Source organism: Notothenia rossii (genome assembly GCF_949606895.1).
Source record: "Notothenia rossii genome assembly, chromosome: 2".
In the NCBI taxonomy this organism is placed as follows: domain Eukaryota; kingdom Metazoa; phylum Chordata; class Actinopteri; order Perciformes; family Nototheniidae; genus Notothenia; species Notothenia rossii.
Window position 1 is genome coordinate 33,281,181 of NC_136904.1, and position 26,515 is coordinate 33,307,695.

Genomic DNA, 26,515 nt, shown 5'->3' on the forward strand with positions numbered 1-26,515 from the left:
ACACACACACACACACACACCCACACACACACACACACCGCTGTACGCACCGCGTGCGTCATTGAGCATTGGATAAATGAAGACAGACCCCAACATCTTTCAATATCAACATAGCCAGCCACGGCTGGCATCATTAAGTAAATTAAAAGCATGTCTACCTTTTAGAAGAGTTGCAAGCGGCGAGTGTTGGTGCTGAACCTCAAGAGAATGGTGTTCTTCCATTCGGTTGTGCATTTTCTTGTCAAGTCTCTCTCAAACGCAAGTTGAACCAGCTGGGCCTTTCTTTTGTGGAGCATTGCACGTCTATGGTCCGAAAAAACATTCCTTAGAGTGGAGAATGAATTATCGCACATTGCTGTGGATGCGCCAAATGTTAAGGCATGTTTGAAAGCAGTCGTTACGCTTGGCATTGCCTTGAGGTGCGTGTGGTAATTGGAGAGGATGTGCTGTATAGTCCAATCCCCCTCGATTGGCTGTGACTGTTTTTGCATGCTGAAAAACTGTTTCGCAACTTCGTACTCTGCCTCAATTACAGGTGATCCTGACAGGTCCATAATGTGCTTCACAGCCTTTGCATCAAGGAATGTGTCACTTTCTGGATTCAGCGCAGCAAGTGATTTGGCCAGTTGCGAGTTGCGCTCGCTGAATCTCTGATCCATTTCTCCAAGCACTGAATCAATCGTGCTGTAGTACAGTCTCTGAAGTTCTGTTTTGTCATCATCCCTGTGTCCTGTAGTTCCCTCCACTACATACCCATCCATAGTCGTGTTGGCTCTGCGTCTCCGTTTGGGCATTTCGGGTCTCGGAGTAGCGCTGGCAGTGGCAGCCATGGCCATGTCCCACACTTTGTTAAACTCCTCACCACAACGGAGTTTGCTTACACAAGCTGTTGCACAAGCCACGAGACTTAAACCTGTCATCAAGTCAGTATTTTCTCTCTGTAACATCTTGTTTGGAGGGTCCAGCCGGGCAAGAACTGTGTGCACTAACTGAGCAATGAATGGGAAACTGGGCTCAGTCATCTCACGCAACAGGCCTGTTGCTTCCATTCGCATCTCTGCGCAATGGGCCATCACAGAATTAATCTCAGTCAAAAGGGATGTTATGTCGTTGAATGATGTTATAATTACAGACACAGTGGCAAGATGTCCTGTCCATCTCTGATCCAGAAGGCGTTTAAGGTGCACACCCTTATAATGCACAGCAACTGTGGGCTTCTTGCAGAGCTTGTAGAGGGCATTACACACATGAAAGAAATCCACTAAAGCTGTCTCTGCTGACATGGCATGTACTACAACTAAGTGTAGCTGGTGGTTCAAACAGTGAACATAAGGAATCTCACGACCTAGTTTTTTTTGCAGGAGCTTCTGGACACCACCATTTTTCCCAGACATCAGAGCAGCCCCATCAAATACCTGGCTTAGTATCTTTGATGTGTCCAGTCCAACTTTGTTGAGCTCTTCCACGACTGTGTCCGTTAATGTCTGTGCATCACCTTTGTCAGCTGTCGATATTATCAGCAGGCGCTCTGTGACGTCCTATATCTCATTTACAAATCGAATGACAATCGAAATGTTTTCACACCCCGTGGGGTCACGGGTTCCATCTACTTTCAGCGTGTAAAAGGAGTCTCCTATTTCCTCCACGATAGCCTCAGTCACCACATTGCTGAGTGTACTTATGAGTTCATTTTGCATTTCGTGACAAGTGTAAGTGGCGTTTCGAGGGATTGATTTCACTACATCAGCCAATTTGGGGTCTTTTTTTATCGTAGAGTCCAGCAGGGAGAGGAAAAGGCCACTGCCCCCCTCTGACATGTTATCAAAAGCCTCTATCTTCCCTCGTAAAGGCAGCTGGTTTTCCACCAGAAATCCAACCACATCAATAAGAGAGGAGATATAATACCTGTTTTTTCGTAGTTGGTCTGCATTAACAAGTGTAGAAATCTCCTTTCCAGTGCTGGCACGCCTCTCTCGCTCCTTCCACATTGCATAGCAAGAGAGATGCTCCCTTGAATTTGCATGTTTCTGAAATCCCTTGTTTCTCTCCACCGCATTTTTCCAGTTACGGAAGCCAACAGACATAAATGCATCCATTCTCCGGGTTTTGCTAGACTACCGACAGCAGGAACAAAATGCAGCATCGGCCTTGACACTGTATTCAAGCCAGTCTCGGTTGTGATACCAAGCAGAGACAAACGAACGCCTCCTGCCAGTGAGGATGCTGTAAGGGTATTGTTTTAAGAAGATTTGTTTGGGCTGATCAGTTCCAAGATCATCTATGGGCTGTTGAATTCCAGCGCTAACGTTAGCTGCAGCAGGTGGATGGGCTTGGCTAGCAGGTTGGCTGGTCGAAGAGCACGGCTCCAGCTCTTCAGAGGTGGTGCCGCCGGCGAGGCTGGAGATGGGTGCATTATTCTCTTCGTTTTCAGGAGGTGGAGGAGTTGGAGGAGTCCGTGTAGCAGCTGCACCTTGCAGCCATTTACGTATATCCATTACTTTATTACTGTCCGACAGTCCGAGCATTAGCTTCGTTTCACTGACTTGCTAATTATGCGCGCATCTTTTGAATTAATAACAACAAATCAAAGGCCGGGGTCATTGGTCAAGAAACACACAAATCACCAGTGAGCACACCTCAGGCTGTGTTTTTTATTTATATTCTTTATTTCTGATTTATTTCACACACAAAAGATTTAGTGGAAACGTTTTCACTTATAATATGATAAAAAAAATAAAAAAAATAAAAAACGGCAAAGTGGCAGGGCTTGCCTGGCCTGGCTGGGGGGGCACAGCGACTCATTTGGGTGGGCATGGCCCGCGAATGCCCACCCATGACGCCGACCCTGATCAGATCCACGGAGGGGGGGCATGAAGAAAGACCTGCACCAGCTTCATCTACGTTGGGCGTTGCTGTTATCACTTGCTCAGTGTTATTTCATTTGACCAAATGTCTTATACATTTAATAGATTTTATTATTATCCACCTTTTTTAGTTTTATGCCCTTTTATGTAAAACATTATTTGAGACTTCATCTTCTGTTTCAAATTTAAATAATGTAACAGAGCTCAACTTTAACTTTTAAAAGTGGTTGCCAGGCTGGCAACCTGGCATCAGCTTTTGCTTGCCAAAACTGAAAATACGGTTGCCATTTTTAGTCACCTTATGTTTAAAAATAATTAAGATACTATACAGTTATACATCAACTTAATAATGAAAATGTGACACAAAAGAATGTTCAAATGCTTTACAATAAGTAATTAACACAATTATTTGAAACCTAAGTGGTAGTAAACTTGTCCACCCTCAATTGCTGCTATACCAGTAGTGCAGCTGTTGTCATGTTCTTCGCAGAACCCTCACAAATGAATTGAGCAAGTCACTAGTTTCTTGGTCATCCGTTGTCTCCCTTTCAAATGTGGGTTTTCTTGACCTTTGTGCTGACCCCCACCATATCTACCTTCATACATTGGCCCTTCAGCATTGAAGTCTTGGATTGGCCAGACTAATACATTTCTAATGTTAAATAAATGAGAACCATTCACAGTTAAGAATTAGATATGAATTATGAATGCTGTAAATTACCTTTTAATATGTCTAACTATATTTAAAATGTGTTACCTTTTTATAGAAGTGATTATATTTGTATGCCAATATTTTCTGACGGTAAAGTTTTGTTTTGCACTTTTATTTTGGTAGTAATAAGGTCGGGACTCTTATTTTGAAGGAACTTTTACCGGAAGTGAATGCACAACGGAGCAGAATGTACTTTTTATATTTCGCCTCCCAAGACTTTACACATTTCCTCTTTGCTTTTCGTTCGGGTTCACCTTGAGCTTTATCAGTTGAAACATTTTGAACATTCGTTTGAGAAGTTGAGGTGTTGGCCGAACTTTTAACCCCACAGTCAAACAACTTCATTTGCTTCGCCATTTTTTGTAAAACAAACACACGGCGCTCCGCGCACGCGATTAAACGTACATCGCTTTCTGGCTCCGTAGTCACACCAGTGCACGTGCAACTTAAGTATCAGTTTCCGACTGGTCACAACAATAATTAAATACCACTGTTAATCAGAGTTGTGGACTCGAGTCACATGACTTGGACTCGAGTCAGACTCGAGTCATGAATTTGATGACTTTAGACTCGACTTGACAAAATCTAAAAAGACTTGCAACTCGACTTGGACTTTAACATCAGTGACTCGTGACTTCACTTGGACTTGACCCTTTTGACTTGAAAAGACTTGCTACTTTCCTCGAACGCAAAGATTAAAAAGTATGTTGACACGGACGTCTCTCTCTCTTTGCACCTGTGTGCATCTGTGTGCGGCACGACATCCAATCAAATTAGATCCACGTTGTTTCGATCTGACAGCATCCAACCAATCAAAGTACGGGACAACCAATGAAGAGGAACAAACTAAATGCGCGCGTCAGTTGGCAAAAATGATACCAAAGGTAGTTTCGTTTGGGTATAAAAATTATGAGGTGCTCAACAAAAAAAGAATTGCAGTATGTAAAACATGCGGGTCGAAGATTACAGACGGAGACGCGACAACTTCGAACTTCGTTCGACATTTGAAGTTGCACAAAGAACGGTAAGTTTTGAATGAAACATTAACACTAAACATTCGTTTTCAAAGATGAGCAACTCACCGAGTGGTAAGTGGTGTTCGTAGTTGTTTTTTTTTAAATATATCGGCGCAATATTTGGTTTCCATCCGTGTTATTTGCTATTGTGGAACTAGCTATGTTTTCAGATACCTCACCGAGTAGGCTATTAACTTGCGCTTGATATTTATCAAATTAAACACGACAGAAACTGTATTTCGCTAAGACACTCGTTTTGGAACATCAACGAACACCACTAACCACTCGGTGAGTTGCACATCTTTGAAAACGAACGTTTAGGGTTGATTTAAGGACCGCTTTATGAATGCCCGTACCTGAAGCATATGGGGGTGATTCTAAATTAACCAAAAGCTCTAGACTGGACCAATCGTCAAAATGTCGGAGTCAAACAGTCTCTTTCATCCTAGACAAATCAGAAATGGGTCTCAAAGTGCAAAATATTGAACTTATCCATACTTATATTGTAAAAGGATAGTTTAGGATTTTTTTTTAAGCGAGATTGTATGTGCTTAGCAGCTAGTCAGTGGATCATACACAGTAGACTGCTGCCAGCAGCAAAACTTAAGCAAGCCTAATCAAATCAAGGTCAGTTTAATGTACTTTATATTAAGAATATGTGTACCATTTTAGCTTGCTGCCAGACGATTTTTTTCCGATAGGAAAACTAAGTATATCTCACTCTCTCCAGCACACCAGATTCCATTGACAAAAATGGCCATTTTACTTTGCAGCACATGGGAGTTGCTAGCTGCTGGTCTACTGCTGCCTCATTGAGGTCGTTTATGTAATTTAGGTAAATCACAACTAAGCTGAACTATCACAGAAGACATAGAATAGCACAATTATACTTAATCATTGAGCCAGCAGTAGACCAGCAATTTCTGTGTGATGCAGGTAAAATTGCTGTTTTTGCCAATGGAATCTGGTGTGCTGGAGAGAGTGAATTAACAAGCATACTTCAGTTTCCTGTCGGAAAGGGCTGTTTGATGGCAAGGTACAGCAGTAAAAATATTATTAATATAGTAAGTGTACACTGAAAATGAAATTTATTTTATCAATGTAATGTTAAAACACACACACTCTTACAGTATACAATACAATTAATATTAACACAAAAATTAATATTAACACAATGTTAGCATTTTCTGACATCTGTTTTATATGCTTACCTGTTACAGATTTGAAGAATACCAGATGAATAAAAGCATCATAGATGACCCACAACAGCCTTCAATCTCACAATTATTGGACAGTCGTGTAGGGCATTACAGCATGAGTCATCCACAGCAGAAAGCTATCACTAATGCAATACTGTCCGACTTGATTATTGATTGCAACTTTCCCCTGTCTATTGTGGAAAACAAGAGTTTTCGGCACTTTCTGACGGTACTTGACAGTAAGTACAGCCCAGTGTGTCGCAGAACATTGACATCAAAAACAGAGAGCCTCGCTGAGGAGAGACGTTCAAGATTAAAAACTCAATTGAGCAACACTGAGCATGTTTCAGTCACTGTGGACATTTGGTCTGACCGAAAGATGAGGGGATTCCTAGGTATCACTGTCCACTGGATAGAGAAAGAGACAGAGAGGATACAGCTAAAGAGTAATCTCTTGGCCTGCAATCGCTTCAAAGGCTCACACACAGCTGAACGAATCTGTGACCAATTTGAGTCAATATGCGATGAATACAGCATCAAAGATAAATTGGACTACATTATTAGTGACAATGCGGCTAACATGCGAAAGGCATTCACTGTGTGCTTCCCCAGTGAACAAGAGGATGATGACGGAGATCATCTTGATGACCCTGATCTCTGGTGTGACTTAACCCTGGAAGAACAGCAAACGGTAGATGCTGCTATGGCAAAGAAACGGCGCCTGCAGTGTTTTGCGCATACGCTTCAGCTGGTGGTGGGAGACGGTTTGAAAGAAACAAAAGTGGCATGTCCTTCTCTTTCCAAGTTATCAAAACTTAGCTCACTGCTGCACACAAGCACAACATTCAAAGATGTGTTTGATAGTGAATTTGGGGAACAGAGAGGCATCCCTGCTGCAGTCAACACAAGATGGAACTCAACACTGAGGCAAGTAAAGGCAGTTCTCCACTGTGATCATATAAAGCTCTGTGCCGTTCTAGAAAAGGCTGGGCATAAGGAGTTGTCATTCACACCGCGAGAGTGGAATCTGTTGAAGGAGTTGGTGGACATCTTGAAGCCGTTTGGAGAAGCAACTGATTTGACACAGGGAGAGAAGGTCGTCACAATCAGTGCAGTTGTTCCATCCGTCTTGTCCCTCAATCACCACCTTGAGAAGCTGAAGCCTAAAGTGCGTTTCCTGAGTGGCCTGGTCAGAAGTCTCCAGGCATCCCTGAACAAAAGATTTCTTGGGATCTTCATTAATGTGAAAATGGCCAGGACTCAAGATGGGATCACTGCCCCCTTTTCAGACCCAGTCTACCTCAAAGCAGCCGCCTTGGATCCAGCCTTTTCTCTGCTGTGGGTGGAGCCCCATGTGCTGGTCAATCGTGACATCAAGGCAGAGGTGGCACAACGAGTTAAAGGTAAATACTATTGACTTCAATGCAACTTTTTTCCTCATAGTCTGATCTAATTGACAGCATCAATAATTGCATTTTTCAGTCTAACACTGTATCACCAACACCAATGGTAATAAGGGCTCTTTTGTTTCTGCTACTGTTGTTAAATGTTTTTCCAGAATTGATCCTGCAAGATGCTACAGAGACTGAGCAACCTGTGCTTCTGGTTGATGAAGAGCAAGATGACCTTGTAGAAGGAGAAGGGCTGTTTGCTGCATACAATAAGAGGCAGAAGAAGGATGTTGGGACCACTCCAGCACTACAGCTAAGTCACTACCTAGACATAGCCGAAGGACAGAACGCCCTTTTGTTCTGGGCACTGAACATGAAGACTCTTCCTTCACTCTTCCGAGTGGCCACCAGAGTCTTGGCAGTGCCTGCCTCTAGTGCTCCAGTGGAGCGAGTTTTCAGCCATGGTGGCATCATACTACGTCCCCATCGTGCACAAATGACTGACAGACTTTTGGCCAATTTGATCTTTTGTAAATGCAATGCAGCATAGGGCCCTGACATAGAAAAGCACAACTCTGTTCATTGTCATGTTCATGACACTTCCAATCCAGTCCCCTTCCAATCTCTCTCTCTCTCTCTCTCTCTCTCACACGCAGTCTCTCTCTCTCTCTCACACGCAGTCTCTCTCTCTCTCTCACACGCAGTCTCTCTCTCACGCGCAGTCTCTCTCTCTCTCACACGCAGTCTCTCTCTCTCTCTCTCTCACATGCAGTCTCTCTCTCTCTCACACACACACGCAGTCTCTCTCTCTCACACACACACACACACACACACACACACACACACACACACACACACACACACACACACACACACACACACACACACACACACACACACACACACACACACCAGTCTCTCTATGGATGCATGCCAATTGTTTATCAAGGGAGCAACAGGAACTGATAGAGGCATGAATGTATTACATGTAGATTATTTAGATAATTTTTTGGGAGCGAGGATATCTTTTATAAAGTGGTGACATGTTTGAAAAGGTTAAGGTTACACTTAGGTTTTGAAATGAGTTAAAGAGTGTTTGAACAATGTTCTTGCAAAAAAAGGTTTAATAAATGTATACAAATCTTAAAAGCATACATGATCTGTGTAAATATTATTTCCCTGTTGTTAAAAGGACTCGAAAGGACTCGAAACTCAAACGGTAGGACTTGGGACTCGACTTGAGACTTGTCGGTCTTGACTTGGGACTTGACTCGGGACTTGCCTGTCTCTGACTCGGGACTTGACTCGGGACTTGAAGGCAAAGACTTGAGACTAACTTGTGACTTGCAAAACAATGACTTGGTCCCACCTCTGCTGTTAATACAACAAATAATGAACATTTATCTATTTTGGGGTGCACATTTAGCTGTTTGCTGTACTTATTTCTTTATGTTAAAAACTGGTTGCCACTGATGGCAACCAAAGGCCAAGAAGTATGGGCTCAGAACAGTCATAATACACACATGCACACAGAAGGATTCACACTTGTATTTCATGATCCGCAAAAGGATTCACACTTGTATTTCCTGATCCACACTTGTGTTTTTCAATGCACACACAAATGTGTTCCGTTTCATATACATGTAAATAAAATCCAAACACAGGAAAAAGTTTTACATATGTATTTTTGATCCACACATATTTGTTCTCCGTTTAAAACCTCTGAACCTGCAAACACAAACCGCTTTCTGTGCACGGATCGCTGTGCATTCGTGTGTGGGTTTTTTGAGACTCCCCTGACGCTCACCCGATTCGTTCTTGTAATTTATCTCATCTATAGCCAATCAGATGTCTCCTCCAGTCTAAGCCAATCACATGAGCACGCCCCCACGTGGGTAGGATTTCTTGCGTTCATGACACTTCATATACGCATTTTGCGCTGTCCGGTCAGCTCGCTAAACAGAGGGCGGAGCATCAGGTGATCATGCAGAGCTGCGTCTCTCCGTCAGACTCAGCAGCTGATCTGATCTCTCTCTCTAGTTATACTTCCCTCGCGTTTATGTCCATATCGATCATATCTAGCTCTCCTGTTAATAATGACCGGTGGGGCTCCCCCCCCGTTGACAGTTCACTTTCTAGCACTGGTTTCGTAGTGCACTGATCGATTAGGCTAAGCTAACCTGTAGCTGCTCCCTCCACACTCACAACAACTTCATACATACATAAATAAAGCTGCTGTATTCGCCATACAGGAAACACACATTTAAAACGGTTTTGCCTGCCGTTTTTGTGTACACACATATATTATGTTTATATTCATCAATGGTTCGGAAAGTGGCGCTGTACCTTAATAATATAAAGGCTTGTGTTTGCGTGCATTTCCTGTTCGGAAAGGGGCAATGTACTGAGAGTGGAGGTGTCCTGAGATTAGCGCCTGCAGGCAGGCTCCATGGACCTGTCAGCTCCGGACTGCGCAAAATGCTTACATGAAGCGCTACGTCATGAACGCAAGAAATCTACCCTCGTGGGGGCACTTTCATGTGATTGGCTTAGAATTGAGGAGACATCTGATTCGCTATAGATAGAAAAAATTACAAGTACGAATCGGCTTACCGTCAGGGGAGTCTCAAAAAACCCACACACGAATGCACAGCGATCCGTGCACAGAAAGCGGTTTGTGTTTGCAGGTTCAGAGGTTTTAAACAGAAAACTTTTTTCTGTATTTGGATTTTATTTACATGTATATGAAACGGAACACATTTGTGTGTGCATTGAAAAACACAAGTGGATCCGGAAATACAAGTGTGAATCCTTTTGCGGATCATGAAATACAAGTGTGAATCCTTCTGTGTGCATGTGTGTATTATGAGACTGTTCTGAGCCCATAAAGAAGTGGTTGACCTTTTTTCTGAACGGTTGCCAATTGCAACCTGGCAACCGTTACTGTCGAGCCCTGTGTAATCTCTCTCTTTTGTCTACATACACTTACATGAAAATGTAGAGATGAATGGAATGAGATTCCATTCAATATATGCTTTTGAAATGTAACATGTCTTTGAAAAAATAACAGTATACAGTTTATATTGTGTATCACCTTTAGCTTGAAAATACGTAGATGTTTTTCTTTAATCTATAAAATAAATAGATAGACAGACAGACACTTTATCAATCCCAAATTGGGAAATTATTTTACAGCATGTGTGTTCAGGTATTAAAATATTTAAAGTTGGAACCAAGTATAAACTACACAACACAAGTATAATTCACAGCAATCCATAAGATAAGTCCGATATTTTCATGAAAACTCCCCAGGAGACACCAACACAAACGTGGCCGAGTGGACTCCGGAGTTTGCTGCATGAGTTGCACTCTATGATCTGTGGTGTAGTGGGCTGTCACTCAAAAACTGAGTAGCCAATGGGGACGCACCCCTGAAAGTCCCGCCCACCCGGGTCAGAATCGAAAACAAAAATTTAAGGAGCGCAAACGAGAAGAGCTGCAGTGAGAGCAAAAATCTGATCATTGAGAAAGAAGCAAAGAGAACCGCAAACAAAAAGATATTCTAAAACAAAGAAAAAATACTTATAGTTTACATGATTACACAAATGATTTATTTGCAACTTATAGTTTTATTTTTTAAATTACATTTGTTCAGCTTGATTTTTCTCTCAAACTCTTAGTTTTGCTTGATTCTGAGAAAGTGTTGCTTTATCTTTATGACACAAAACTAATCCCATAAAATCTGCCTGTTTTACACACTTTGACCAACAGGGGGGGGGTTGTGTTCAAATCTGTATGTATAAAGGTTCAAATGTTTCAAATGAAGCCCATGATGAAGCCTCATGAGATGAACCCTTTTGCGAAAAAATTGTCTGGAAAGCTTCAAAGCTTCATAAAGCTTCATCTCGCCATCACTAGCTGGCAGTATGGTAATCCCATTGAGTCAGTATAATGGCTCTGTCGCCGCCCTGTGGACATCAAAGGTATTGACCTTGTTTAACGAGGTAATGTTTTTCTCGCAGTAGTATGAGGATAACAAGCGAGCGGATCTGAGTTGCTGTTACAAGCAGTGTCAACCCACGCTAATAAACTGAAAACATTGGCAGCAATCTCTCAGAAGACTTCTGCTTCAGCAGCGACGAAGGAGACACGCTTTTCTTTCGGCGTTGTTTGTTTATTTTCACCGGAGTCGTCGGCTTGGAGTTTGTCTGAAATCTCTTCGCTGTCCGTGGATTAACAGAAGAAGACCCGACTCCTAAAAAGCGCTGTGATATCAGTTTAAGAGTGTAATGTTGGATTATTTTCCCGCATCACAAGTGAATAGTAGTGTTGTGGAGGTTTCACAATTGTTCTGGTAACATAAAGTCGATATTGAGTTTACGCCCGGATCAGTCCAGCGGACACTTGTTGAAATATAATTTACCAAACCTTTGCCCATCTGCTCGGGAGCTTTGCTAACGTTAGTAGCGATATTTAGCTATCGAGGCTAACAACTTTCTCTTAAACAAGCCTCAATTCTGCTTCACATTGCTCGTTTAAAAGTATGTTAGATGTTGAACGAGGTCGAGTGTACGAAAGTTGGCAAAGTGCGTTTTTCTTAATTGTTGTGATGGCACTGACAGCAGCTTAGCTCACTTGGCTAGCTGCGGCTGTTACCCAACTGTTCACCTCCAGCATTATGTTAGCCATGACAGCTAACGTTACGATAACGACAGATTCAAACAAGTGGTTCGCTGGAAATATGAAGTTATATTGTACCAGTAATTTATTCTAATAAATACGTAATTCTGCTCGGAAGTAATTAAAGTTATATTGTAAACACATAATTTATAGACGCTGTATTTACTCACAGAAAAATAAGACAACTTTTATAAACTGGAGCTTTAACATTAGCTTAGCTGCGCTAGCTACTAGCTCCACTCACAGTAGCGACTCGGTTGTGATTCTGCAGCAGTTGACACTGAATTAACTTTAACCAAACAGCGATGTGTGGTATGTTTTTAAAACTGTAATGGGTTCACCGCACCGCTCACTGGAAGACTTTGGACAGTAAACTCCCAGCCCCATCTATCACTTTTTTCAAAGTAGCTGAAGTTGCAAAACTGCGGCCCGCACGATGTCCGGCTCCCCGGGCACAGGTGGCTCAAACCCCAGGAAGTTCAGCGAGAAGATAGCCCTGCACAACCAGAAGCAAGCAGAGGAGACGCGGGCCTTTGAGCAGCTCATGACAGACCTCACTGTTTCACGGGTAAATACACTTAATGTTCAGCTAATTGTGGCCCTTTTTTGTACGAATGCGTTCATTGTGTTTAAGGACAAAGCTGTATTCTTTCACTCAGTCGGGGCTAGAGTGAGTCTGATGGACTTCCTCTGCTCACTCAAATGTCTGGTATTCAACCAGTACTTCTTGTTTCCCTTCCTACATCCATTCAACCAGAGGTGGAAGAAGTACTCAGATATTGTACTTAAGTAAAAGTAGAAGTACTACAGTCTAGGAATATTCTGTTAAAAAAAAACATGTTACTCAAGTAAAAAAGTATACATAGTGCAGTAAAAGTACAATATTTCACTTTGAATTCTAGTCTGGCAGAAGTAGCAAAAAGTCCCTCAAAATTGTACTTAACTAGTAGTACTTCAGTAAATGTAATTACTTTACACCACTCCATTCAACAAGGGTGAACCCTATGTGCTGCAAATATTCAGCAGGTCACCATTGAAAAAGATTGAAAAAGAGTTCAATGATCTCAATGGGTTTTCACCTGAATAAATAAAGGTTTTGAATTGAATTGAATTGAAATATATAGATGGTCAATGAAATACAAATTACTGCAAAAAAGAAGTACCCAAATTAAAACCCTCACAAATAAATAGGAACAGCATACAAAATCCAATATTTAACATAAACAGTGCCAGACCTGTTTTTTTAAAATTGCAACAGTATAACAGGACATTGAGAAAATAGCTCTTCTTAATCTGCACCACCCGTCTAAAGCCTCTCTCTTTATGAATACCCAAAGGAAGCACTGTTGCCTGTAAATATACAGTATGCATGTATTCAGACTGCTGTGTCTGCACTTTGTTATTCCATTATTTTTTAATGAATTCCCGAGGTAAAACCTCATGTTCCTCCTCTGCATAGAGTTAGCAGTGTGGGATGACGAGGATGGCATATCATTTGGACATACTGTATCATTCATATTTACATTTACATCTATTAGCTAATGCTCTCATTCATTTGCTGCGCAGATGCTCAGGTGTCCATAATGTATACTTACGACTTATGGTATTTCTAGAACTTTGATGAGGTCTCAAAACAGCCAATGTGAGATGATTTGAATGTCATGTTTAGAGGCTGTGCTGTATTGTGACATTCAGGTCAAACAGTAACTTTAGAGTGGAGCATAAGCGTATTTTATTAACGATTCAAATAGTTTCTAAGTGGCTTCTTTCATGAAAAAAGACAAACCATTTCGCTCTATATTATCTTATGTTATTTGTAGGGAAGAAAAATGGGATCGCTGTCCATCACCAGGTCAAAACTCGAAGATATTGTAGTTCAAATGATATAAAAAATACCAAATCGTCCCATTAAATAGGTTGGAACCAGATGGGAGTGTATTTTTCAACTATGGCTTTATCTATTTGTACTACTATTTAGAAAATAAGCAATTCTTTGAGCCAAGATGGCTATAAAAAAAACCTCAACTGAAAATGATCTGGTAACTATTTACTGCTTTTCTATGTCATAGATATTGTGTTTCTGACACTGAGCACTGGGAACTTATGATGTTTAATGGAAAGAAAGAATATATTTGTATCGTATAGAAATAATCATTGGTTTCACGTTCAGCTGATGGCTCATCCGCCAGCTTATTTTTTGAAAAAATAATGATGCCTGCTGTGGTTTCCAAAGGAGATGGTGAGACTTGATAGGGAAGATTAATGTTGATGCCAACAGTTTGAGTTTAATGTCTGGTGTTTACCTTTTTTAAAGACTTTGGGTAACCAATCATTCAAGACACTTTTTCAGATCTCCATTTGTCATTTGCAAAGGGAAATAAATATTTGTGGCTTTTATCTGTAATTGAAGTTTTGGCTCTATGAAACCTGATGTACTTATATGATTCTGTTTTCTTAAAGGTTGTATCTTCCTGGTCGAATGCACTTATTGTAAGTCGCTTTGGATAAAAGCGTCAGCTAAATGCAATGTAATGTAATGTAATGTAATGTTGAAGCAGCTGACTGTATTTCACATTGGTCAACGTGCTTTTTAAAAGGAGCTGTTCTTTTTGTGATATATTTCTTTCTCTATATCTCATGATAATTCAAAGCATATACTCTACACATTCCAAGTAATAAAAAAAGTGCACTCTGGGAGGATATAAAGATGCTTTTCACATTATACTCGTGCCATTGGTTCACAATGGGCTCATTCTATGAGGGGGAGACTCCTGCATGGCCAGTCAAAGAGGATTTGGTTTTGAATGAAGTATGCCATAAGGCAGGCCTATTCAACTGGCGGCCCGCGGGCCAGATGCGGCCCAGAGCCAACTCCCGAGTGGCCCAGCCTCCCGTAGCCAAATTCCTACACTAGTACAGATCATGAATGCAACACTCCGCGTTGCATAGAAACCACCAAACCACAACGCAGCACGTTTTTTGAAAGTGCATCTAGTGGTGCTAGTAACGGTGGTCCTATGATAGCAACTCTAAATCATGTCTCTCTCAACTCTGAAGCGTAAACGGAGACAAAACGGTAATTGATCTTGTGGAGCAGATCCAAGTCAAGCTGGACCTTTTCGCGACCGACTTGAGCACGGGTCGGACGCTGCATTTTCCGAGGCTCCCTAAACACATCACATCTCCGGCACAAATCACGGATGTGATGACAGATTTCATTGCGAGGTTGAAAGAGAACTTTGCCGGTCGATTGGATGGACTTGCTCTGCCCACAGAGGTGATGGGCTTTGCCAGAGACCCCTTCCCTGTTGCAATAGAGGGGTACGTATCAACCAGAGTAAAGGAAGTGGTCCCCTGCATCGACAAGGGGAAATATACACTGGAACTTATTGACATGCAGCGCACTAACGGGCCAACGAAGTTTTGGAGTGATGTCAGAAAACAGCAGTTCCCTAACGTTCAGAAAGTAGCGATCTGTGTGCTCAGTATCTTTGGATCAACATACACATGTGAATCAAGCTTTTCACACATTAACTCAATCAAAAGTAGCACTCGCTGCTCCCTGACTGACAGCAGTCTTCACCAATGTGTTAGGATTGACATCCTATGAGCCAAAAATCACTGCTCTTGTTCAAAACAAAAAATGTCCCTTCTCCCATTGAGAAAGTCAGCGATGACAAATCACAAATGAGGTGATAGTAAGCACCTAGTTTACTATAGTAGACGTGTAGTATCATTCATATAGTTACCCGTATCCCTTGTTATGGGTTTGTGCACTGAAGGGTTTGACAGTTCTTTCTGTATTCATTTAAATGCACTTTGTAATGTGTCTGGGTCAAATGTGACCAAAACGTATGATTTTGTTGTTGTTGTTATTACTTGAAAAGTGAAAAAATAGTATTGCTACAGTACTATCTCTTTGTGTTGCGTTGAAGCTCTTTAGCTGTTTTCTTTGTATGTGAAGACATTTATTAAGACTGCTATTATTGTATTCAGTAAATGCACTTTGTGATCTGCCTGGTTCAAAAAAAATAACCTGAATATTTGACTTCTAAAGCAAACAAATGTAATGCTACAACTGTGCACTTTTTTTCAGATTCTGTTAAATTAATGCTAATTTGTTGTGTTTTTATGCACTTTTTGAGCTACCTTTATTAGATGAACAATGAATAAAAATGGCATGTTTTTCATCGCAGTAATATGTGTTGGTTTAAAATGTGTCACTACCCGCTTTTTACAGGCCGCTGAATGTCTGGCCCAGCTGAATTTTGTAGTTATAAAATCTGGCTCAACTGAATGTGTAATTGAATAGCCCTGCCATAAGGTATGAACTGTAAGTGACCCTGCGAGACAGAAAAGTCCAGTCAGCGAGGCTGAGGCAAACAGTTGGAATTAGAAGTCGCTGCTTCAACATCTACCCCAGTGACCAAAGGACTGAATATAACTCACTCCGAGGGGCTCATAAGAGCGGTACCCACACAGACCCTAGCCTTCTCTCAGCTGCTGGCATCCCTGTGAACCATAAGTGTGTAAAGTCTGCACATCTGCCGTTATGTAATCCCTAACGCCAACACTGGTGTAAGAGGTTTAAATGCAGATTTGGTTTAAAAAATAAATAAAAAATCATATTTTGGTGATTTGACCTAGATTGAAAATTAAATGTCCCTGGTTTTACGCCAAAAATAAGAAGGAAATAAAATAAACAAATACATTTTTAGGAATATTTACATTTTGTTGAATGGTTGAAAATGTTTCGTATCTTGTATTTTGAGGTGATACTGTGACACATAAATAAAAAACAAAACGGTTTTAATTAGGTCAACTAAAATATGCGTCACATCCAAGCCCGCCTTAACCTGCCATCAGGCCCTGGGGCTGATAGTTTTTGTAGGCCCCCTATTTAAACAACAAATCAAAGTCATTTATAGCCTCGGCAGGCTCTGTGATCGCACTTCTCCACTCTGCTCTACACGCGCCTGGTCCTCTCCTCCATATGAGTGACGTATCGGGCCTCCCTCATGTATTTGTCCGGTTGCCGTTGGCTCCCCTCCACGTAGCAAGTCCTCGTCGTCCTCTCCATCTCCTCCAACAGATAATGTCCCTCCTGTCTGTTTTTCCTCTCCCGCTACTCCATCGCTATCAGAACCAGACGGCCTACTTGTCTCCGAGGCCCCGCGGCCGGCACCGCTACCGCTCGGTACAGAACTCATCTGTCCTTCCTCCTCATCCTGGCCTACAGGTTTAAAATAACCTGTAAGCGTCGGCATTTTTTGTAATAGCTGCTTGTCTCGAAACTCCTTTTCCCTCAACAATTTCCTTTTCCAAGCGCCACTCAAACCTTTTCTTCACTCAATCACTCGCAATTTGAATAAGTCACATGTGAAACATATTCTCATTCTGACGTGTGTGTGTTTGTGTATATTTGCGTTTGTGTGTATTGTGTTTGTTTCCCGGGGAAAACCCTCACGAGAAACATCGGCTGTTGTTATGCCTGCTGTGACGTCAAGTTACTCCGTTCTCCGCTTGTAATTATGCCGTTACAAGCTTCAAAGTTGTATTTATCATCTGAATTTGCCGAAACAAGTTTAATATTCTGAAAGCCAAGACTTTGTTTTTTTAAAATCAGATGAAAACAAACTGTAACGGACCTTGCTGTGTTATCTATCATTACTCTACGTCTTACAATAATAATTTCAGTGGAGGGAGGGGGGCGGCGCTGTGGAACAGCAGAGTGGAGAGGGAGAGCTGTCGTCTTCCCTTTACAAGATTCAAAAATGTATTTATCGTGTGATTTTGGAAATGAAAGTTTCCTATTCTGAAAGCCAAGAATTTGTTTATTTAAAAAAAAAAAAAAACACCCGAAATAAAAAAAAAAGATTTTTTTTTTTTTTTTTTTTAATTGGCTCATGATAGGCCCCCGATCTCCGTAGGCCCCTGGGCTTCAGCCCAGGTCAGCCCGTGCATTAAGGCGGCCCTGGTCACATCCTGCTACGGTCCCGCGCCAGCGCCTTTTCTTGCAGGTGAATAACCTGACCCCCGGCTCGATGAGTGAACTATGGATAAATCAAAGAAAAGAAAAGTATCGGAGGAACACAGGGTTTAATTCTGCTTGGACAGAGTTATATGCTTTCACAGCAAACAATGCTGGTTTACCGGTATGTTTGATATGTAGAGAGAAGTTTTCAAAGGTACTGCAGCCTTTACATATTGGAGGAAAAAAATGGTAGAGGAAAACAACTGACGATCTTCAGTCGTAATTCTATTGGTTAACTCTTTTTAGGGTGCAGCTTATTTTTTTCCTTCAAATGTGCAGAGGACTACCCAAGTGCTGCATTTAATTTATTTTAAAGTAGGCCTGTGTGTTTTCTTTTATTCTTCTTATAAGAGTTCTTTGTTTCTTATTAGAGGTTAACAGTTTTATATAATCTAATAAATAATAAATGCAAAAAATCTGTAGTCTGATATAACAATAAATACAACTTTATAAGCTATCAAGCTATCAAATATGTTTTGTGGCTCCAGACAAAATAAATTGTTGGCTCTGTCGTAGCAGCTTTAAAATCAGCTGTGGTCTAGAGAGAATAATCGGTAAGGTAGCAAACGTACAGCAACACAATATTCGTATTAAAAGCAATAAGGATCTTTTATACTTGCAAGTATGACGTCTCCTCCAAAAGAGCACGTACTGTTCAGATTGAAACAGTCTCTCCTTTATAGGAGGACATCAAAGCTTAGTGACATTACAAACAACATTTGGTTAGGCCAGCTGAGACCCCCTGGCACTGTATGCTAAACCTTCACTCAATACAGAGCAAAAGGGATACAGATAACACCTTATCCTAACTTCCTTCCCCTCATCCTTCCTGTAGTGTCACAAAAACCCCTTGCACAAACCTCTGTTGATCACTCACACACATTCAAAGGTCACTCCAGGGATTTGACCTAATCAGTCAAACCGTTGACATGACATTTTCAGAATACAGAAGTTTACATTTCATTAGGTTTACACTGTATTAAGCTTTAGTACCATAATTTCCATCACATTCCCCCCTTGATTATTATTAATCCGAAGTTGGTATTTAAAGTTAACATTGCTCAATCTTTTTGTAGGACTAAATGTGAATATTTGAAAAGTTCCTTTTCATCCTGTGTGTCTGTTACACTTTCTTATGTTACCTAAATCTCCATCCTCACACATGCTTAGTTTAGCACCTTAGAGTTGAACTCCCATACATTGTTAAAGATACAATACAAAGTAAAAGAAGTACATAGATACTACTTTATCAAATATCAAACATTTTGAATAGTAAAAACCCCCCTTAGGTCAAATTGTCATGTAACGAAGGAATAACACGACAAAAACATCTTCAAGCTTTCTAAAGCTGTTTAACATATTAATAATGTTATGCAAATGTTTAGGTATTAGTGTCGAACTTGCTTAACCGCTCAGATTTAGATTGAGTTATCGCCCAATTATTTCATTTTCATTAGATCTACAGTACTACCATTTCCTACTTTCACATAGCAAACACATACTCTTTCATTTGTACTTTTCTCTTTAAATCCCACATTGTAACTGGAAACTGTCTTTTCATAAAGTTAAAATTCGGAATACCTCATTCAGTTACATTATCAACATTACTTTGACTTTCTCCACTCCCTCAACCCATCTTCACTTTCTGTTTAACCCACCTGTATGTTGTTTCAAAACATTAAATTATAAATGGTGTTCTTATAATTTATAATATTAATGTTTTCTAAATTAATTATAGACCTCCTAATTGTTCAGCGCTGCTTCAACATCTTAATGATTGGCCTCTGCCAATGTACAGACTAAAATAAAAACTTCAACATCTTCAGGTGAACTATATTTCAATAGCTCTGAATTTCTGATGGGCATCTGTGATTCCTAAGCAAATTCTTAAAATCAAAGTGTAATAGTGAACAACAACTCATGTTTCTGGTAAAGATACACTAATGACGTGGATACAATAAAAACAACTCAAACCATGATGCAGCCAGAATGAATGAATGTCCTGGGTGTGTCTGTCCTGTAAGGAATGTCATGAAGGAGTACTTGTGAATCAGAGTCAATTTCCCAGGGCTTCCGTCTCTGCCAATCACATAGCCTCTTACATCTCTGAGGCTTGTCCTTGCCTTTTGATATAACAGTGATGCCTCTTATGAACATTGGTTCATCCATTTCTGTTGGTCCCTCATGTGACTCCGACCTCACCAAGACATCAGTATCAGGCAGCCACTGAGGAGTAGACAGCAACTGCTCTCTCTGTTGTGCCAGACCCCATCTGCCTGAATGGGCTTCCTTCAAACTCCTTCTGGTCGAAGCTCCCTTAAAAGCAGTGTGGATCCTCTGAAGCAGTGTGTCCTTCCCACGGTGACGCATTCCTGCAGTATCTCCAGCGGATTCCAAGTTGCCCTTTCAGACATCTTAGCAGCCGAGTTGGTCAACAGCAAATCCTGGCACAGCCCAGCCCCCCTTGGCTCTTTCAGTCCTTCATCACCACCCATTCAAAGCTTGGATTGTATGCAGAAGTCCCTCCAATGGCACCATGCTGCCAAAAATACTTCTACCTGTCAGTGCTTGGATCTTAACAAGCATAAAAACGAATGCAGAAATCCAACATACTGTCATAAAATGTCTCACAGTAACACCTTGGCCACTGCTTCTGCATCTGTGTTACCTGTTATAATTCAAAAAAACATGTCAACAATCATCAAACAGTATCTTATCCCCACACATGGAGCACGCTCATTTAAAATCCATCATCCAATGGTCAGTTTGAACCTAAATGAAAAATTGAAATTGTGAATTGTCAGTTATATGAGCTTACAGTATATGAGCAGCCATGTTGACATTATTGGCTACTCCAAAACAAAAAACACCCTGTGCAGGAAAAAAAAATCATTATTATTTCCACAATAAACACTTCAGTGAGAAGGCATGTTTCTCTCCTTCAACCAGTCCTAAAAGAAAACAGAATCTTGAGATTTAGTTTGAGCCCCACACTTTTGAATTTCCACCTCTGGTGGAAGTAATTTGGCATATGTGCGGTTTTCCAGCTCGTGGACTTTAGGAATCCTCTCGTTTCCCACAGAGCCCCAAAATCATGTTAGTCCAAAACATGCTTGATTAGTTATTGTTTTAGAATCATGCAGTTACACTGATCACATGTAGACATACATTCACACTCATACTGTCTGGTTGTCAAGTCAGGTTCGGTCAGGTTCACCCCAGAGTCAGTCATTGACAGTGCTTTTGTCAAGTAGCACTGTCAGTCGGGGTCAAAAGTCATTTGTCATGCTCTGCAGAGATTTTGAATATCTCAGCATAGGCAGGTATCCTTTGTCTACAAAAGCCTGACATATGCTGAGTGCCATCATTTATTTCTTCAGAATTACAACTATCATTTTCAAGATGGATCTAACTTTTCATTGGGACAGCTGCTTCCCATATTTCCTTATAGTACTACTACTGCAGTTTATTAACACCTAATCTATATTAAAATATCTAATAGATCTATTTCAGAAACTTGCGCACATAACTATTATCTTGAGTCAAAACATTATTAGGATCCGTGTAACTCTGCAATGTATTTCATAATTCATTACATTTATTTATTTTCAATTTTGGTCTACTTAAAGAAACATTTCAACCTTTTAACCGCGGGAGTAATGTGTGGAACTATGGGAACATGTCACAATTACTCCTTTCCTTATATGGTTTCCTGTTCGTTTGGCTTATTATATTTGACATGCTCTGTAGTCGAATTAAGGAGTTTATCACTATGGCAGGTATGTTTGAATAAATACCATATTTGAGATCAGCCCCAGTTTGGGCGTAACATCTTCTAATTTCAGGTCATCACTAATTAAGTGGATGTCCACTGGAAGGTTGTGGCGCTGGTCTTTTTAAACTCATAAACTGGTCTTTTGCACGCTTCCCTAGGAGGGTGCAGATAAGATTTTTGAAAACATCTGAAGGGTGGGTAAAATGACCCCTTCTCCCCACAGATGTCGGTTGCCAAGAATATGCACCATTACAATGAGTGATCCAAGGGCCCCACATGTTTGCTCCCAGTTATATTGCTTCTTCTAAATTTAATTTGTCATTCCTATTTGCCCAAAGTGTTTTCTTTAAAAACTCTGCATTTCGAACTACAGACAACAGTTATTTCCCTCTTAGACATATCTATGCTCAAACCACTGCTAATCCGAATATGCATCTACACGTGGTATAAACTCTCCCTTTAAACTTTAGATCAATATGTTTACAAATTAAAACACTTCCAAGTTCACACATGAATAAAAGCTCTAAAATAATAATTGGTCAATATGATGAAAAGATCAAAGAATGTGTTCTACCCTTTACTCATACAGTGCCTACAGTGTGTTTTAAGTTTATTTTCTCATTTTACTATAAATAATATCCTCTTTTCTGCTATTTGTAATTGACTTGCTTGATTGCTTAATGCTTGCGGAATAAAACAATTTCTTATATTTAACAAGCCAGTTTAAGTTCTTTAATGTGGTCCCTTTTTGTGTGCATTAGAGAGTAAGTGTGTTTATGTGCAAAACTCACTCATTTCCAGTTCCCTTCCTTGTCTCCTCTGGTTATCTCAAGCCCCAGCGCTCCCGACCTCCTCTCACTCTGTGACCTTGCAGGCTTGAAAACAGTCCCACCTTCTTCTTCCTCATATTGCTACTCCTCCCTTCAGTTCCATACAATCTTTAATTCGATGTTCCAATGAACCACAGCGGAAACATCCTCTTTGTCTTTTGGAGCCTCTTCCTCTACTTGATGTTCTTCTGCCCCTTTGAATCTGCTGTTCAAAAGCTTGGAGCTGTGCCGTCTGCAAACGCTTTCCAGTCTTATCTTTTCTTTTCGTTAATTCTTCAGTAGAATTGTTCATTACTTTTCCAGCAGGGCGGTCATAGGTGAGGACAGGTTTCAAATGTCCTTCCCAAACCTCAACTGGGTTATGCAGGTTGTTTATAGCTTCTCTCTCTCTTGAAGACCAGGGATGGAAAACATACGTGATTCCTGCATCATTTACATCCCCTCTAGGATCAAGAATTTCAACAATGGGCATCAAAAATGCAACTGTCTTTCCTGTCCCGTATTGTTTCCCAGCCTGAAAGTGGCCCTCCAGGGGTTAAAACACGTGGTTCCAGAGGGACTTCACACCCTTTTCCTGAGGGACTGTTGCAGAGTAGATCTCTGTCAGCATGGTGTTCTGCACACAGCCTTGTTGTTGATTCAGCTTTTTGTCCATCATATGGCGGAGGAGAATGAAGAGTTCCGCGGAGGCCTTGTGCGTCATCCAGATCAGGAGGGTCGGGGCTCTGTACTTGAGAACCAGAGGGAAAGTCCAGGTCGCAGTCCAGTTTATCCAGAAGGACCCTAGCACACTGAGTTCTGATGACACCACCCCCCTGTTCTCCTCTCTTTTTTTTTTGATGTTCTACTTTTTCCAAACTCTGTCTTAAATTGTCTAATTGATTTAGACTTGAACTGCCTTTGTCAGGAAAACCATTTTTCACCCACATATTTAAATATGCACATGTCCAAGCACCATGCTTGTCGCACATTACCTGTGCACCCTTCATACTCCAAAATTATCTTTTTGCTATTTGACTTTCCCATCTTTAATTTTTTGTATTTAGAAATACAGAAATATATTGCCCAAAACAACAAAAAATCCCACTTTAAAATACAGGAAATCAGTAAACAGCACTTGAAATGTGTTCACTTAGGTTAAAAACATACATATTATTACTACGCGTGATCACTTAATATATATATTTCTCATAGGCATTTATCTTCTATATAGCGCTTTCTAAACAGATACCACAACTGCTACAGTTACCAAAACTGTTTTGACGTCGTGAATTATTGTGTGTACCAAACACCATCAATAACTCTTCTATATAGCGCTTTTTAAACGGTTACCAAAACTGCTACAGTCACCAAAACTGTTTTGTCTAAACAGTTACCAAAACTGTTTTGAGTTACACTCGATTAATGTACCAAATATTTATTAGCTCGTCAGCCCTCAGCGAGTTAACTTTTAATTTTTCCCTTTCAATACAAATATTGTGCCCTCATCTTTTCTACTCTTTTTGAAAAAAAAATATATTATTCCCTTGGAAAAATGTCGTACCGAGCAAGTCTGTGATCCCCTCTCTGCAGGCGGCTTCCGCTCTCCCTGCGATCAGTTACTATCGTACCGGGAGAGGTTTTGCCTCCAGGATCCGGTCTCTGGCTGTGCACAGTAGGCTTGGGCGGTATCATTTTTTTCATACCGTCACACCTTGCTGACATCATACCGTGGTATACGGTAGGGGTTTCACAACTACCAATATTTACTAGTCGACTAGTTTTTAGAAATAGTAGTCGACTAGTCGTTACGTCATAATAGAGACACACAAAGAGAGGTTTACAACTGTATTTTCTATTGGAACTCATACAGTAAAATTAAACACTGCATTTTAATTTGTGTTACATGGCTGAGTAAATAACAAACACTGGACTCACCAAAATCGACAGCAAAAAACTCTTGTTTACATAAATGCCACGTAAATCCAGTGCGCAACAGCGCATTGCGCAACACTTTATTCGCTGTCCTCCACGATAACGTCCACCTTTCCATATTTTTGGTTTGAACACCAACGCATCGACATGTGAGGGAAGGAGGCTTGACCGCTTTCGGGTGACAGTGTTGCCTGCCAGGGAAAAAACCCTCTCACTCGGGGTGCTTGTGGCTAGAATAGCTCCTCGAAAGCGGGGGAAGCGGTGCACGTTTTCTGCCCACCACTCCAGTGGATTATCCATTGTGGGGATATGCGGTGTCCGCTGGCAGTAATCCCGTAGCTCATCATCCGCATCACTGTTGACCCGTGTTTTCTTGCTGTTCGTTTGCCTCTGTTCAGTGCTGACGCCGGTCCGTTGCTCACTGGTGCTAGCATTACTGCTAGTGCTAGCTGTCGGCAGCGGGTGTTTCATCTTCAGATGGTTGCGCATAGCAGATGCATTTGTATTGTACTTCAGTACAGCTGTACACAACTGACACTTCACTGTGGAGTTGGTTACATCTTCGTTGAAGTACTGCCATACATAAGAATGTCGGACGTGTTTTGTAGCATTTTGCAGCACCTCGTTTACCTCAAATTTTTTCCACGACTAGTCGACTAGGGCCTACAGCGCCGACTAGTGGTAAAGGTAGTCGACTAGTCGATTAGTTGGTGAAACCCCTAGTATACGGTATATGACGGTGTGACTTGGGTCGACTTGAGTGAGGTGGCGTTCGAACGGCGGCAAATGGATGTTTCGAACGGTATATTATATGTTCGGTGTAAAATGCAGCCCGAGCCGGTAGACGCTCGCAAAGTGCCGCGACGTGCGCGCAAGTGCAAAACAAGGGCTGCATACATGACACATTGTGCAGATGGCACATTTCGAGATCGGATACAGGACGCGTTTGTAGACATGGGCGCGGGAAGGGGGGTGCTGAGGGCGCTGCAGCACCCCCTAGCGGCAGGCAGGGGGTGCGGAGCTCCCCTGTCTGAATTATTATTTGACGGTTATTGCTGCTCCCGCTGTGCATAATCTGTGTAATATGTAGCCAATAAATTCCACATTGTTGGTAAAATAATATTTTGACCTGCCCCGAATGTTTTTTCTGTAGCCCCGGACAATTCTACCTCAATAATATAATACATTAACCGTGCTTTACGTGAACCTCATCAAGACACTAGAAAGGACGGCAGGAATGTAATTTCCCGTGTTCAGTGAATACAACAGAGGCAAGACACCAGACCAATCAGAGAGTTGCATGGAAATAAAAGTGTGCTTGTGTCATTCAAGCTCGCGGCTCTGTGTGTGTGCGGAAATAGCGCATTTAGTGTATGTGAGAGAGGGGGAGAGAGAGAGGGACCGGTGCCAGCAGCAGGGACCGTGTTGTTAGCATCTGGTTAGCTAGCTGCACTAACGGACATACGGAGCTGTTTGTTCCACAACAAGCTGGAGGAGAGCTCTCCTCTCAGACTGAGAGGCTCAGGTGAGCTAAAGGACTTTCTGAGTGTTTAGATAGTTAACTTTAGTCTAAGTTATCTCAGTGGGTCTCAAACGGTTTGGTCAAAAATTATTCAAAAGATTATTTCCGCGGCACACCTTCATATGATCATTATAGTTATAAAAAAAATAAGAGAATAAAGGAAAAACAGTTATAAAATACTATATGGCAGTAAAACAAGAATACAGTTTGAAAGGAGAGTGATTTGTAAAATATCCATAAAGAAAAATAACATCTGCTTACAGTTGTGTTTCATCTGGGTGTTGAGAGATGTATCCATAGATCTCTTAATGTTGCTCTCAAAGTGCACCAGATTGATGCTTTTAACTTCAATATTTAAAAAAAATCTTCCCGGGGGAGCATCCCCCCGGACCCCCCTAGAGGAGGTGAGGTCCGCTCCCCACTCGTAAAAAATAGCACTTTACCCCTGCCTATATGCCGTGAGCTGATTATCGAGCCTTCATTGTAACAGTCGCGGGTTTACTGTGTGTTTGCGTGTGGGGAGTTTTTTTGTGCGTGCTCTATAGTGCCCGTAATAGTGTTCACTGGAGTCCAGCACC

The 26,515-nt window shown here is 41.3% G+C and overlaps 1 protein-coding gene across 2 annotated transcripts in view; it reads left to right on the plus strand.

Moving 5' to 3' along the window:
• Positions 1 to 11,173: 11,173 nt before the first annotated feature.
• The window catches only part of crtc3 (CREB regulated transcription coactivator 3), a 73,818-nt gene continuing 58,476 nt past the window's right edge, over positions 11,174 to 26,515 (plus strand). The window contains exon 1 of one of the 2 annotated variants that reach the window (XM_079663703.1): positions 11,174 to 12,430. In XM_079663703.1, coding sequence (XP_079519829.1) covers positions 12,299 to 12,430 — 132 coding nt within the window. In that variant the 5' untranslated portion in view covers positions 11,174 to 12,298. The remainder of the gene's footprint in view (positions 12,431 to 26,515) is intronic. The other variant, XM_079663704.1, reaches the window with a different exon arrangement.